Genomic DNA, 16812 nt, shown 5'->3' on the forward strand with positions numbered 1-16812 from the left:
AGAAAAGGGGGAGGCGATATTTCTGCCCCCACTGAACCCATCTTTACAAAACTTGGGTAGTATCTTAAGAATAATTCACTGAAGCTATGCTAAAAGTTTGGGGGCTATATCCCCAAAAAAGCGCCCCCTGCAGCCACATAAATGGAAAAAGGGGGGAGGGAAAAGGGGGAGAGCCCATATCTCGAGACCCCCTGACCCAATGTTTACAAAACTTGGGGGGTATCTTAAGAACACTGGTCTGAAACTCCGCTCAAAGTTTGGGATCTGTACCCCCAAAAATGCACCCCCTGCAGCCATGGAAAGAAAAAGGGGGGAGCCCATATCTCGGGACCCCCTGACCCAATGTTTACAAAACTTGGGGGGTATCTTAAGAAGCTTCATCTGAAGCTCCAGTGAAAGTTTTGTGTCTGTACCCCAAAAAATACGCCCCCTGCAGCCACAGAAAGGAGTGAATGTGCACCCCCCACACACACACACGAGGATTTCGCTCGCTCTCTCTCTCTCCCTGGCCGGGCCACACATCAGCTGATTCCTCCAGTACTCAATCCTGACTGATTGGCCAGAAGAAGACCCAGCTTGGCCACCGATTGGCCGGCGGAGGAGAATGCTGCTTACTGACGGTTATGCTGCTTACTGACGGCCCCAAAAATTGCCGAATTTATTCGCGAACTCCCGAACTTGCTAAATTCGGCCCCCCGGTTGCCCGCCAGTTTTGAGTTCAGTTACTCCCGAACTAAAAACCACCGAATCAGGGGAAATTCGGCTGATTTTCAGTTCGGGCTGAACCGAATCAACAGCCCTACTGTATGGCATTATACCTCACTGAAGTTCCTGCCCTCCTCAGGCTCCACCCCCCCCCCCAAATCTCCAGGTATTTCCCAACCCAGAGCTGGCAACCCTACTGAGGAGCATAACTGAGGCACACAAAAAACTCTGAGCGAAAACCCTCCAGAGTTGTTAACGTGTTTTGGTGGCGACATCAAGATAGGTGAAGACTCCTGTGACAAACAGAACTAGCGCTTCAGACTGTGGCATGAAAGATACCGCGTCACCTGGTCTGCCTGCCACTCCAGTGTCCAGCAGTCACAGGGGGCTGGTTAATCATTATCACTCCACTGAGTTTTATTTTCAATAAAAGTTAAGCTGTGCTGTTTCTTTGTGAGAGCCTGTGTGAAAGAGGGAGAGAGGAAAAGCAAGAAAACCGACTGTGGAGCCAGGGAGAGGAAAAGAGGGGAAACAGCCAGAAACCTTTGGCACAAAACTTTCCAATCAGACTTGGAACAGCAAGCTACCCACCCTCAACTGGTAGTGAACCGAGAAAGGGCACTGAGCTGCTTGAAATGCACAGGAGCGTCTGGGCCATTCATGACTCATAGACCCTTTTGTTGGATTTGGATCATAACAAGGCTGCCCCACCCACCTCTACCGCTGACTTGATTTTGTTTTGGGGAGAAATGCAGGGTTTGCAGCAGGCCCTGTGTCACGGTCATCACACATACCTGTGCTGTGAGAGATCTACAGAAGCCTAAGACACTTGCTCTCTTTAATTGTTTCCGGAATTTTTTTTTTATATCTGAAAACTTGCAAGGTGAAACTTAGATTGTGCAAACAAATTACAAAAGTGTTTGCATCTGTCATTATGGGGGCCTAATACTTCATGATAGGGTTGCTAGGTCCCCCTTCACCACCGGTGGGAGGTTTTGGGGGTGGAGCCTGAGGAGGGCAGGTTTGGGGAGGGGAGGGACTTCAATGCCATAGAGTCCAATCGCCAAAGTGGCCATTTTCTCCAGGTGAACTAATCTCTATCAGTAGGGTTTCCAACCTTCAGGTAGTAGCTGGAGATCTCCTGCTATTACAACTGAACTCCAGGTGACAGAGATCAGTTCCCCTGGAGAAAATGGCTGCTTTGGCCATTGGACTCTATAGCATTGAAGCCCCTCCCCAAACCCCACCTCCTCAGGCTCCACCCCCAAAATCTCCAGATATTTCCCATTCTGGAGCTGGCAACCCTATCAGCTGGAGATCAGTTGTAATAGCAGGAGATCCAGCTATTACCTGGAGGTTGGCAAAACTATTCATGCAGAGTTGCCAGGGCTTGAGCTTTGGCCCTGAAAATCAGGCTTGGGGCACAGCATGGCAGGTTGAGATCACAGGACTGTCTAAGAAGACAGTGCCTGATTACTTGTGGAAATAACTGCATGTATAAATTGAAGACAGGTGACAATGGCTTAGATCCAAACCATGTCTTCCATTTACACATTGGGCAAAAATGCATGGTCGCTTTATCCTCCTTTAATCCCTGTTTTAGCCAGGATCGAACGCACATTAGGCGAAACACATGCGTTCAATCCTGGCTGAATCCTGGCTGAAACAGGGATTTAAGGAGGATAAAGCGACCATGTGTTTTCACCCATCGTGTCCTGTGTTGTAGAAGCCATGCCCCATTGTGGAGTGTATTCCTCCAGCGCTAAGTGCCAACGTGCCGTAGTGGTTAAGAGCAGTGGACTCTAATATGAAGAACCAGGTTTGATTCCCTACTCCTTCACATGAGCGGCAGACTCTAATCTGGAGAACAGGGTTTGATTCCCCACTCCTCCCCATGAAACCTGCTGGGTGACCTTGGGCTAGTCACAGTTCTCTCCAAACTGTCTCAGCCCCACCTACCTCACAAGGTTTCTGTTGTGGGGAGGGAAAGGGAAGGCGACTGTAAACCGCTTTAAGACTCCTTAAAGGTAGTGAAAAGTGGGGTATAAAAACCAACTCTTCTTCTTCTCTCTGCTCATTGCAAAATGCTGAGCAGGAAAGTCCTAGCAGCAGCAGTACACATTCTGCAACAGAGCACTGACTCCACAATGGAGGACATGGGGAATACTGGACCCTAAAAAATTCAGAATTTTAAAAAAAGAATCTGAATTCAGAAATTACTCTAGAATACCAGTATGGGTACCCTTCCTGACATCCAAATCTGAATTATTTTACCTCCCTACCATACAGTCTGAGGGGAGTGCTAGAGCGTTACCACTGCGTTGTGACATCACATCCAGTTATGCAACTAGAAGTAATGTCACAGCATCATGTAGCATCCTGCAATGCTGCATAATGCTGGCCCCATTCCCAAAAGCTCCTGGATGTTGCCAGCACTTGGCTGGCAAACTCAGATCCAAGCCAATAAACCTGGCACTGCACATACAACCCCACGGGTACAATTCCCAGTGGTGTGTGGAAGTACAGATTAATTCAGTATGGCTATTCAATGTGACATCGTCAGCCCCACCTGGTGAGTCTCAGGGTTTGGCATGCTGGGGACCCGGTAATCCTACTCTTTTTAGATGAAACAGTAAGATGAAGCTGTTTACAACTGAACGCAGCCTGCCTCTTGCTGAATCCCAGGGCTTCACAACTGCAGTTAAAGCTGCCGTAAAGCATATTGCTAGAAAATACAGTGACACAACATCTTACTAGTCTTATTACTAGTATAGTAGGCCAAAGCCAGTGTGGCGTAGTGGGTGGAGCATTGGACCAGGACCTGGGGTACTAACTGTGCAAGCCTAAACAGAGTTTCACCCTTCTAAACCCCTTGACTTCGATAAGCTTACAAGGGGTGTAATTCTGCATTTGATGGCCCTGAAAGATTCAAATCCCCACTCGGTTTTATGAAGCTCACTGGGTGACCTTGGACAGTCTATCTCTCCGCCTGACATTCATCACAAGGTTTTTGAGAGGACAAAACAGGAAGGAGACCCACGTGTACCAGCCTGGACATCTTGGGGGAAAGAACAGGAGAAATGTATAGATAGCTCTGTGTATTAGAACAACCAGGGGCATCTGCTCCACCTGCCCTTACATTTTGACCTTTCCCTCTCTTCCCTTCTCGTCATCGTTGTCCTTTGTAAATAAGGTTCCCTAGTGCTTCTAAGCAATGCTGGTATGTGCTGAATTAGAGGCTGGGATAGATTTTCCAACAGCGCGTTTGGGCGTCTGATCCAAATCAGGGATGCTACTCAGTTTGCTGGTACTGCCTCAAGTCCATGCACTTATGACAGCATGATGGCTTTCATGTTCAAAAATAGGATGCAGTACATTTGACACTGCGGCATTCTTATTGTATTGGTCTAAGTTTACAAGGTTAATGCTCGGGCCTTGTCTCCTACAGCAAAGCCGAAGTTATGTGGCACATGATTGTTCATTAGCTGAGGAGGCTTGGGAGTATGCTTTGCATAGCTCTGGCAGGAGGAACAGATACGTCTATTATCTAAACCTCATTTGTCCAAAATTCCAAGAGATATGAATTCACTGCATCCTCCCACATACAAATAAAACTGCCTATCAATTGTCAACATGTCAGACGAGGACAACGACATCCTACAAGATGCCTTAGATGATTTGAGGCAAAAAGTCATACACTTTGTCGCCAAAATATTGTTGAAGGCTTTCACGGCCAGAGTTCATTGGTTCTCGTAGGTTATCCGGGCTGTGTAACCGTGGTCTTGGTATTTTCTTTCCTGACGTTTCGCTAGCAGCTGTGGCCAGCATCTTCAGAGACACTGTCCTTCAGTGTTACTCCTTTGAAGATGCCGGCCACAGCTGCTGGCGAAACGTCAGGAAAGAAAATACCAAGACCACGGTTACACAGCCCGGATAACCTACGAGAACTCCGTCTCCACTTTCAACGGGAGCTTTAAAAAATATAACACAAGGAAGATGGAGGTTGGAACTGAAGGTAGGGAGATGGAACACCCCCTAGAACCTATTGCTTCACCATTGGTTCATAGTAAGACAATCCCTGAGTCATATGTTTGTCACAAAATGGCTATAAACCCTGAAAAGCTAATGAAAGAAGCTAGTCAAATAAAGATTTGGAGAAATCCTGGCTAAAGCAATCAAAACTTTCTCATTTTTCAGTATCAAAACATTTTGCAAGACTTGTAGGAAAAATATATAAGAGATTACGGAAAATGTTAATAAAACAGGGGGGAAATAGAATTGTCTTCCTGTCTTTTAGCCTGATCTGGTGCTAAGGATCTGGTGGAATATCCACTCCATTCTGCTTTGGAAATAGTTATGCAAAGTGCATATTTAATCTAGGTTTTGCCACCCTTCTGGAGTATGACCTGGAATCTATCCTGGGTTCCCAATAGCTAGTTTTGGCAACAAATTAATTATAATCTATTTGGTTTTAGGCTTCATCAAGATTGTAAGGTGAAATCAAGCAGGAATAGAGGTTTCCTGCACCAAAGTGGCACAGTGACATTGAGGCATGATTACACAGCAAAGGGAACTGTCAGGGCTGGAATGGGACCTTTGGATCAGGGTTCTATTGCCTATTACAGTGAGCCTATAAGGCAGCAGATGGAAATGCAGTCTGGATTATGATGTCCTTCAAGATTCCAGACTATCTAGGCAGCACACTAGTTTCTCCTGACCTGATGCTCCCATAAAGTTCTAGGTCGGACACAGTGTTGACTTGGTTTGTCTACCTATTAGACCCAACATTATGCATAAGAGAGCTTGTTCTATAGCCTTTCTTCCCTGACAATCTGTTCCCTGGATTCCACAGAGTTCAATCCCAGAGAATCATGCCTTCTGCTTTCCAGCATGACAGCTTTCCAAGCTCCCTACAGCCCAATATCAGGGCTCACAGGAAGCTTCTCCACACATACATCATGGTCCACATGGTCTCTGAAGCATTCTAGATCATTGAGGGTGTCTGGAGCCTAGCTGCATTCTGTTTAGTCCTCAGTCTGGTCTGGTGCATTTCTACAAATTGGCTGGAAAATCCCATATAAAAATGGAATCTGGCAGCATCCCACAGCAGGAGTTTTTCAGTCTCTGTCCACAAGAATGGCAAGTATGTATGGGGGGATCATTCCTTTTAACTGAGAACAATTGCATGTACAATACTGATATACAGGGTTGCCAACCTCCAGGTGATGGCTGGAAACCTCCTGCTATTACAACTCATCTCCAGCCGACAGAGATCAGTTCACCTGGAGAAAATGACCCCTTTGGCAATTGGACTCTACAGCATTGAAGTCCCCCCCTCCCCAATCCCCGCCTTCCTCAGGCTCCGCCCCAAAAACCTTCCACCAGTGGCGAAAAGACCTGGCAACCCTACTGATGCAAAGTAAATATAAAAAAAGTACACTTCATCAAATAACTAACTCTTGGGGGGGGGTTACATCAAGTCACAGCTGACCCCATAGGGTTTTAAAGGAAACAGATGTTTGGAGGTGCTTTGCCTTTTCCTGCTTCCGCATCATGACCCTGGTATTCCTTGGAAGTCGCCCATCCAAATACTAACCAGGGCCAACCCTGCTTAGCTTCTGAGATCAGGCTAGCCTGGTGCTATCCAGTTCAGGGCAAATAACCAACTAGAAGGATTTAAACAATCCAACATCGCTTTGGAGATGCACAGGTCTTTGCAGATTCAGATCACCATCTCCGAATACCTTCCACTCAAAACCTGCTGAAATTCATTTCCGCGAGGTTTGTGCAGAAAAAAGTCCTGGTGGATTGTAATCTCTGTATCTTATCCAGCAGAGCATTTGCTCCCAAATAGTTAAGGATGGACAGCTCTCGCCATTTTATTGCAAATCTTTTGTTTACAAAAATAGAGTACAATTGGAATCAAACCATGGGAATTTTTAGTCTTCCTTATTGCCAAGCCAAGTTTGCAAATTAAACTACATTTGAAATCTGTGATATCAGAAGCAAACAGTTACATAATGAACTAATAAATGATAGGCCTGTGTGGTCCAAACATCAAAGACTTATTGAGCCATGGATTCATTGGTGGCCTTGGGCAAATTATCCTCTCTCGTTCTCAATTTATTCCCCATCTACTGTTAACTTGATTAATAGCAAGATAGCAGAAAAGCATTTGTTATTCATTTGTTATTCATTGTTTATGTTGTGCTTAATCTACTGCCGATTTAAACATGGGGGGTATTGATGAAAGATAGGAATAAGGTGAACCAAAATGGCCGCCAAGGAGACCATGAGAAAACCCACCATCCTTGAAGAAAGTCCGTTGCTGCTCATGTCTCATGAGTATGAATGACTCCACAGTCTTGGGAAGCAGAATGAGTTTCTGGTATCAGATCAAACAGCTGATTGATGCAAATTATTCTCAAAGTGCACACCCTTCTGAAGCACTACTTCAAGCATGTTTTGGCTTCTTTCAAAAGAAGGGAGGATGCATATAAATTGTGGTTGCTGTGGCAGCGGTTGGGGAATAAACATTCCTGAAGTTTATGTCCTGCAAACCACAAGTACATCTCTCAGTGCTTGGGAGCCAGAGCTGTAGTCAGTCTTCTGTACTAGTAAGGGGAGGTGGTGGCAAAATTTCCAAGTGAGACCAACTGTTCCTAAATAATTTGCATGCACTTATGAGGAGCAAAAACCTCACTAAACTGAGAGAGAGAGAGAGAGAGAGAGAGAGAGAGAGAGAGAGAGAGAGAGAGAGAGAGAGAGAGAGAGAGGGAGAGGGAGAGAGAGAGAGAGATGGTAATTTGATTGAGAATGGTCCAGTCCCCAGACAGCAGAAGCTAGCCATTCCCTGCTTAATTTTTTCCTTATTCCCTCTAAGCAGCTTGTCATACTCATAAAACTAAAGGGGAGTTTATTTTCAGAACTTCTCTGTTGTAAAAACAAACTCCCCTTCTTGAAAAGCAAAATACCCTGTCATAAAGTGGAACATATATGTGTGCATTTATCTTATTAATGCAGAACTGGTAATAGACTGTATTAAAAAAAAATAGGATGACCAAACAATTATAGTATACACAACACAAGGTATTTACAAAATGGATATGCCAATCGCGATTATTTAAGAGGCATATTTATGTCAATATTTTAAATCTCATATCCTAATAAGGTACAACAAAATCAAGCTGAATAAATCATACAAAAAGAGCTTCTAAAGCGTGTTACATACAATGGTCACTTCAATGCATAAAGTACAAGCCAATAGTGAGATAGCAAAAAGAGTGAGCCAGCAGGAAACACAATTCTAAGGAGATGCATGGTTACAAGCAGCATCTTCCCAAACATGGGTAAGATAATGTATGGATACTGAATCTATTTTTGTATATTTTAATGTAATATATAAGAGCTGATTCTGATGTGTATTTATAGTTAGATGGTACTGATGAAATCGGAGGACGAAACAAATCATTTCTAGAAGATAGTTTTCCTGCTGGCTCACTCTTCCTGCTGGCTCTTTGTCGGCTTGTACTTTATGCGAGGAGCTTCAGGAAGATGCTGCTTGTAACCATGCATCTCCTTAGAATTGTGTTTCCTGCTGGCTCACTCTTTTTGCTGGCTCACTGTCGGCTTGTACTTTATGCATAGAAGTGACCATTGTATGTAACATGCTTTAGAAGCTCTTTTTGTATGATTTATTCAGCTTGATTTTGTTGTACCTTATTAGGATATGAGATTTAAAATATTGACATAAATATGCTACTTAAATAATCACCATTGGTATATCCGTTTTGTAAATACCTTGTGTATATTTTTTGGGATACAACCTCCAAGTACTGGCTGGAGATCTCCTGCTATTACAACTGATCTCCAGCCGATAGAGATCAGTTCACCTGGAGAAAATGGCCACTTTGGCAATTGGACTCTATGGCAATGAAGTCCCTCCCCTCTCCAAATCCTGCCCACCTTAGGCTCCACCCCAAAAAATTCCCAGCGGTGGCGAAGAGGGATCTGGCAACCCCAACTGGAGAGCTAGGGATTGAACCTGGGACTTCCTGCACGCAAAGCAGATGATCAACCACTGAACCACCCCATTTAGATTTTTTTAAAAAATAGATATGATCCCTGTGATTGAAAAGTGTAATAATGATTAATAATGATATCCTAAGCATTGAGCTTCAAATGTTGCTACTTGACAAAAAAAGCACTTCAGCATTACAATTTCCTTTGCTGCCCAGACAACAACTATGAGAAGAAGGCTAATAATGTTCCTTTTTCCTCATAGAAGGGAATCGTGGCTGAGATCAAGTGACATTCTCAAGGCAATAAAGAATTGGTTCACAAACCTAAGTCTCCAAGATCCAAGCTTAGTTCTATATCCCGGCAATGCCAGTGCCTTCCACCCGCCACTATGGAAACTTTTCTATGTTCATTCCAACACTAGTAATTCCCTGCACATTCTTTTTGGAACAGTGAGACCACAGCAGGACAACATATTTACAATATGGATGTAGGCAGAAGTTACCTCACTGTTGGGACAGCAATGCTGTTCAGGAGTGCTACTGAAGCAAGGTGCAGAGAAATTGTTTGCAAAGATGCTAGAAGTCTGAGACAACATTCTTGACTGCATGCAGCTCACTCATGAATTACACAACAGCATCTTCTGCAAAATTGCGAAAGATCCTGGGACTCATCCTTTTGCTTCCATAGCACAGCTGCACAAAACAGCAAGGTGTCTTGGACTGACCTTTCACATAAGGGACCACCAAATATATAGGCTCTATGACACATACCAGAATCTTCTACACTACTACAGAATGTTCTGTCCTAAGGATATTTTGGAAAGGCTTGAGAAGTATCCTAAGTTGCGTTAACTTTTTCACTTGTGCCCAAAAGTGTTTATTAATAAACCAGAAAATTACTGGTCTGATACAACTGTCATCAGACCTAGTCAGGCAGGAAACCATCAATTTGCTGCTAGCTTGCATTAATTAGAGCAATTGGAACAAGTTAATGAGAACTGACCACCTAGGAAGTTCTTTCCTGTTTGTAACCAGTTGTCAAAACAGCATATCATAAGACAATAAGTTTCAACAGGAAATCAGACACACATTAACAGCTCCAAGGGCAGGGCTCAGCCTTCCAAAATATCTCTTTCCCTTCCTGCCTTCCTAACAGACAATGCTCAGCTCTTCTGTTCCTTTATCATAAATACAAACTGACAGAGGCCAGAGATGAAGCTGGTCCCTCTTCTTGAGTGGACCAGAGAATGAGTGAGGGTCAACCCAGACAAGAGGCTGAAAAATCCACCAGTGGACCTCCAGGATGCTTCTGTTGCTAAAGACTGCCAGCAAGGCCCCCCAGTTCGGATCAGGGCTATGGTGTAGAAGAACAGAGGGTAACTCTTCCCCCATGCTGCTTTCTCAACCTCAAATGCTCCACAAGAGCTGTTCTCCCCTCCCCAAACCCCACCCTCTTCAGGCTCCGCATCACATCAGCAGGACCAGTTTCATAGGCATTTCCCATGCAATCATTGCCCAGCTGGCATCAAGTAGCATGGTTTTACATGACCCACTCATATGGATACCAGACCTTTAAACATTACAGCAACAGCATGGAACAAAGCTACGGAATTGTTGCTCCTAACCATGATGCATACGGGTTACCTGCACATGGCTTTATTCAGGATAGGACAAACTCTGGTGGTACTTGAGATTTCATTCATTCAGATTCTGCCTTCATCCTCAGACTCTCTGTCTCCTGTTTGGCCCTGTGAAACTCCACTAAGGTCCTTTGTGCATAGGTACTTTGATTCATGGCCGCCCCCAGACTGACTTAGTTGTTCCTTGGAATTATGCATGAGTTTTCCATCCCTTAAAGATGACCTTGCGCTCAGCCCTCACGATATCCAGGTCTTCCCGATCCTGATAAAACCTGATTCTTCAATCTCCTCTGAGATCAGCCCGGGTGAAATTGTCCTCATCTCCGTGCATAAGCCAAAGCAGGGTTGCTGGGGGGGGGGTGACTTTTTTCTCACACTACAGCCAATTACAAAGCAGTATTTCAACGGACAGGGGCCCAAATGCTTCTTGATTTTTGTCTCCCACCCGGAGTTCTTTCTGAGCAGACATTTGTCTCACATAAAAAAGGGTTTTAAACATTGTTTGGGTTTCTCTCCCTTAAGGGGCCTTTTAAAGAGCTCTCTTTTGTGAAATGGTTTTTTAAATGGCACTTGGGTTTCCGCCGGGGGGTGGGGAGAGGGGAACTGGATGTTTTTCTTACAGTAAGTACTACAGACAATTACAAAGCATCATTTTCAAGGGGTGGGGATTCAGGTGCTTCTGGATTTGAGCTGGTGATTTTGCTGGTGCATAGAATTTTTAGGATTCATAGTAGAAAAGTGTGGGTTAAGCAAGCATCGAACCCTAGGTAAAACTCCCATTCATAAAAGACCTATGTCTTTTACCACCTTTATACTTTCCAGAGAAAGTTATGTGTGCCTGACCCATTGAAAGCACTATAAATGTGTGTGTTCATACCCATTGTTTTCAGCAGGACTTCATGCTGATCTCAGTTTCTCTGGGTTATGCCTATTGTTGTTAAAGCCATTCTCTGAGAAAACATTTTAAAGCCAACTGAGTACAATTTGGAAGGTGTGTTTCAAGAACATCATGTGATTTCTTAGGAATACAGTTTGCATTTTACAAAAAAAAGGGGGGGTTGATTATCAAGTGAAAAATCTAGAAAATGTGATGTTTTTGCTGGTGCCATATCTCATGTTCTTATCTCTATACCTTCTGCTAGAGTGATAAATCTGGGATTCTAACTGGCTCCCTGCTAAAGAAGAACACATATTATATTCCTCTGCTGTATAAGTAAGTAATACAGATCATCCTAACATGAATGTGCAATGCCTGGAGATTGGGGAGGGGGAATCCAGGCCATCCCACTATTAAAGTTCCCCAGGCATCCACATTATATCACCCTTTGGCACACAATCACCATTAAGGAGCTAGAAGGTCTTCTGGGGAAGACAAATGTGCAGATAACATTATTGTCAAATGCTTGGCTCTTACTAAAGGCCATAAACAGAGGTGTGATGGGCCGGGCGATCAGCAAGAATAGGATACTTGTTCTCACTTCCTTCATTCTAGAGTAAGGGGGAATCCTTGGACTGGTTCACTTCCTCATCCATTGTGCCTACACCCCAAGCAGCTATTCTAGATGCATCTTCAGAAAACAGGCTTAAACGCTCAAACAGAAAATACAAAATAGTATATTGTAATATCTTTGATCACAAGGTAGCCAAAACTAAGCACTAGGTAGTACATGTCTAAGTTGAGTCAAACCTACCTAGCCCAGTGATTTAATTTTCATTCATTTCAGTTGGTGAATTATACACCTGTTTCAATGCCTCCAACTTGAATATGGAAGAATTCAGACACTGGCCAGATTATTCCCATTATTGTTAAACTAGCCTCAAAGCTGAAAAATTCAAAATATGTCCCACAAATCCAATTTCTGTATATGCTACCATGATCATTGCTATAAAACCATTCTTTTGATTATACATAATCATTTTCTGGATGCTTGATACTGACAGAATTCCATTAGCTTTGCATATTCTTTCCAAAAGTGTATATTTATCCTTTCATGCTCAAAGATCAAATGCAGACAGAAACAATAATTAAAAATAAAGCCTCAAATCCAGAGGCTTGCTCCAATATGACGTTTCCTCTATAAGGGAGCAAGCACTGGTGTCCCTATTCCCTTGTGGCTATAAAGAAAAAGGTTCAATTCACTACTGATTATAGGTCTGTGATAACCATATTATCCATCTGATTCCAAACCAGAACATAGAATGTGAATTGTTAGATTCACAAATGGAGCTAGGGACAGATGGGTGATTTCTCTACAAACTTGAAGGAAGTCCAAAGTTTGAAGAAAATTCTGAAATCTGAACAAAAATAATACATTAGGTGATTCAAACTCCCCAAAATAAGAGAAACAACACAGAAAAGAACTCCACTGAACGCACAATTGCCATTTTGGAGATTGCTAAGCAACCACAACAATATTGTTGAACCTTCCAAGCCTTGGTTTCTGTAAACCAAAGATGTAAGAAGCAGCACTGGTTGGATGGTGGGGGGTGGGGCCAAAACAGCCATGGAAATTGTCCTCTCCCCCTCCTCTGTCTTGTCCCCTGATGGAGGAGGTGTTGCCAGGGACCGGCCCAACAGTGGCCACTGTAGAGTAGGGATACCAGCCTCCAGGTGGGACCAGGGGACCCCCCAGAATTACAGTTCATCTCCAGACTACACAGACCAGTTCTCCTGGAGAAAATGGATGCTTTGGAGGGTGGACCCTATGGCCTTGTACACCACTGAGGTCCCTGTCCTCCCCAGGCTTCAAATCTCCATGACTTTCTCAACCTGGATCTGGCAACCCTACCCCTCCATTCCCCACCGATGGCCAGGGAGGACCTGGCAACCATACTGAAGGAGTCACTGTCTATACCACTCAGCCTGGCCTAGTAGCCATGGCCACCGTACAACAGGGCCAGCCTAGCAGACACTGGCAAAATAGGGCCCAGCCTGGTAGCCAGCATGCAACTGGGCCCAGCCTAGTGGCAACCACTGCACAAGGAGGCCTTGGCCTGGTGCCTGTACTAGCCACTGCAAAAGCAGGCCCAGCCCAGCAACCACGTTGCAACTGGGCCCAGGCTGGCCCAGCACCAGCAGTGGCCACCCCACACAACTGGGCCCAGACCAGCAGCCACCATGCAAAGTGGGTTAGACTTTTCCTGGGGAGAGGCTGCTGTGGGAGGGAAGGAGGGAAAATTGAAGACGGGAACAGATGAAGTTCTGGCTGGTGGGTGGGAACTGAAGGAAGTGGGGAAAGGGAAGGGGCCATGGGGGCTGCCAAGGAAAGGAAAGAGGAAACAGTGGGGGAGGGGATACAGAGGAAAATGAGATGTCCCTCTCAAGTCCTTGCAGGCCCCCCAAATGTATATCATTGGTTGTTGCTTGTACATAGCTTCTGCCAAAATATAGCAAGCAAACTCTATTTGATTTCTTCTGCACCCTTTTAACAAAGAGATCACACACGGACACCACCAGAATCACATGCAAAGTGGGCTCTCATCCATAGTAAATGTATCTTGGAATAAAATCTTGTTATTTTTCAAGGTGCCACAAGACTCCTTTTTATTTTGCTGCAATATGTGTTCATGTGAAGTGCTATCAAGTCACAGCTGACTTATGGAGAGCCCAGAAAGAGGCTTTCATGGCAAGTGAGAGGCAGAGGTCGTTTGCCATTGCCTTCCTCTGCAGAGACTTCCTTGGTAGTCTCCCTTCCAAGGACTGAACCTGCTTCGCTTCTGAGATCTGATGGGATCAAGCTATACCATGTGGCCTTCTCTCCTTGCTGCAATATACTAACATGGTTACCCTCTGCAAATTATTACCAGGTAAACTGTCTCCCATATATTCCATATAGTCACCAAGGCCACCGAATGCTGACAATTCCTCCTTTTGTGGCATCCCTGATTACATGCACAAAGCCTGAGCTAACCACCCTCCCTTCATTTTCCATATCTGCCTTTGGGCTTCCACTGTGTCCCAATAATTATTAATGAGGAGATTGACACTACACTTATTCAGACCTCACAGATATATCCTTCTACAGCTCAGAGGTGCATCACATCCTCCAGCACCTGAAAGGTGTTCTCTCTCCCTCTATGCAGGGCGCACCTTTGTTGTGTGCAAATTTCATGTTCCCTTGGATATTAGAGCAAAACAGGTTGTACCGTATTTGTAATGTAGTTGGTATCACAGCTGGGATCCCATAACAACTATGTTGTGTGGGCTCACGTCCTGCCCTGTTACACCTGTATAACACCTCTGGAATGAGGCTTGTAGTCAGGAAGACACACAAAAAATACACCACACAAATGGAATGGGGGAAAATCTCAACACATGTGATCATAATAGTGTCATCAATTTCCATGACACGCTAATGAATACCATTTCAATAGAACTGAAACTGTAATTATAAGGGTAATGAGATTGCTTCCTTAACAACCAGTTTAAATACATAGGTTATTAATTGGATTTTAATCATAGTTGTTCCAACAGACAATGTCTTCATCACCACTGACATTGTTCTGAATAATGTGTCTGGGATGAGTAGATCCCTTTCCTCAAAGTCCCAAAAAGTTACAAGAAAACTGCTGGAAGACACCACAAACTGGTTGCCTTCCAGTACATGGGAATACTCTCTTTTATAATGACTGCATAGATAATGGGTAAACATATAGCTGGGTTGGCGTGGCAAAAGCAGGATGTCCAGGTATGAACCAGAAGGCAACAACTGCCCAGACCTCCACTCCATCAATTCTTGGTTCAAACAACCAGATGGTTTCTCCAAGAATGTATGATGCTTTATGTATTCAACCCAGGGAAATAATTAATCTCCCTTCAATAATCTCAACCTGTTTCCTGCACTGAGATGTTATCATATTTACTGTGATCAGTTGGCCAGTAAAAAGCAAGGTTTGTAGACTGACGTAAAAGGTCTACAATCAACTTACATCACGCTACTTTCTGAACTGCCAGTTTCTCTAAAGGCTGTTTGTTCGGCTATCTCCACAATACTTTCCCCACATGGTGTCTCCTGGGAGCTCCCATTGCCCAGTACAAAAACCAATGATTTTAGTTGGTGGACTTGGCCCAGGAAGTGCTGAAGTCACATGACGCTTGGTGAGCTCACGGGGGGGGGGGGGTGTCCGCAAGGGACTCTGTTTGGGAATCAAAGCAGGTGTTTGATCACCCCAGCAGAGAGGGCAAGAGCCGAGCAAGAGCCGATTCACATGTTCATTGGTCATCACTTGATAGCTGCAGCATCAAGAGATGACTTGGATCATGCATTCACTGTCACAGATATACAGCACTGAGAATGCTTGCATATATCCTCACCTCGCTTCAAATGCAATGCTTTCAAGGCCAGGGTTCACACAATCAAGTGAGGGTACAGAAGTCAACAAGGGATGTAATGCATGTCTGAACCAACTCACTATCTTCTCAGTCTATGATGAAGGTATACTTTTAAAGCCTGGTTTCGGCCAGGGAGGGTGGGATATAAATTGAATATAATAAATAAACAAACAAACAAATAAATAAAAGTGCCCTGCAAATAAGTGGCCACCCCCGAACATCCTTTATTTCCCCCCTTGGAAGCCTTGGCAGCAAAGAAGATTTTACTCTCCTCTGGCTGGGATCATGGGAATCGACCTGCCCCTTCCTTTCCTATCCGGGCGCGCCGTGCCCAAGAGAGACCCGTCCTTCCCATTCCCGTGGGGTGGGGTGGAGTGGGGGTGGAAAGCGGCACCCACCTGGAAAGCGCAGACCAGTTCTTTCTGCTAAATGACATGCTGGTCTTCCCCTCTCTGGCTCTGGTTTTCTGTGCTGTCTCAAGGCGTCTGGCCAACTCTTCAGGGCATCAAGGCAGCAGTTAGATCCGCCGCGGAGAAGAACCCAGCCAGATGAGCCGCTGGCAGCAGCAGCAGCAGCAGCAGAGCGATCGTCTGCCCGCCTTCTTCCTTCCTTCCTTCCTTCCTGCCCTGCGTGGCTTCCCCGCCTGCCGCTCCGCGCTGCGCTGCGCACCTTTACCCTGCGGTGCCACCCGTCTACTGCCGGGCTGCATCACATGGTCTCTTATCTACCTTGACAGGCGGGGAGCTGTAATTCGTCTCTCCGCAGCACCTTGCAAAAGGCACCCTGCGAGGGTGGGACGTGACCCAGCCTGCGCACAAAGCCAGCCATTCTTTGCCCGGGCTGGGGCAGGGTTTGCCTTCAGTTCCACGCTGGGGCCGAGGCGCCCTGGGATTGTCGGGGGCAACTCCCTGCTCGGAACCAGTTTTTCCAGCCGCGCCGCCTCTGCCGCCCAGCTCCCCACGAGCGGGCAGGCGGCAGCGGGAGAGCTGGAAGGAAGGAAGGAAGGAAGGAAGGAGGCGCGAGAGCCGCAGCGGCGACCGAGTCATCCGTGGCCCCTTGGATCAGAGGGACGCCCCGCGTCTGCCGTCTAGTCACTTGCATGTCAGTTTCAAAA

At 45.3% G+C, this 16812-nt stretch overlaps 1 protein-coding gene across 1 annotated transcript in view; it reads right to left on the reverse strand.

Annotated features, from left to right (window-relative positions):
- LAD1 (ladinin 1) overlaps window positions 1-16140 on the reverse strand; it is a 43709-nt gene extending 27569 nt beyond the window's left edge. Inside the window, exon 1 of the mRNA XM_056844502.1 lies at window positions 16097-16140. Within this exon, the coding sequence (XP_056700480.1) occupies window positions 16097-16134 (38 nt within the window). The 5' untranslated portion in view covers window positions 16135-16140. The remainder of the gene's footprint in view (window positions 1-16096) is intronic.
- Window positions 16141-16812: the final 672 nt, after the last annotated feature.

This window comes from Euleptes europaea, chromosome 2, assembly GCF_029931775.1.
Source record: "Euleptes europaea isolate rEulEur1 chromosome 2, rEulEur1.hap1, whole genome shotgun sequence".
Taxonomy (NCBI): domain Eukaryota; kingdom Metazoa; phylum Chordata; class Lepidosauria; order Squamata; family Sphaerodactylidae; genus Euleptes; species Euleptes europaea.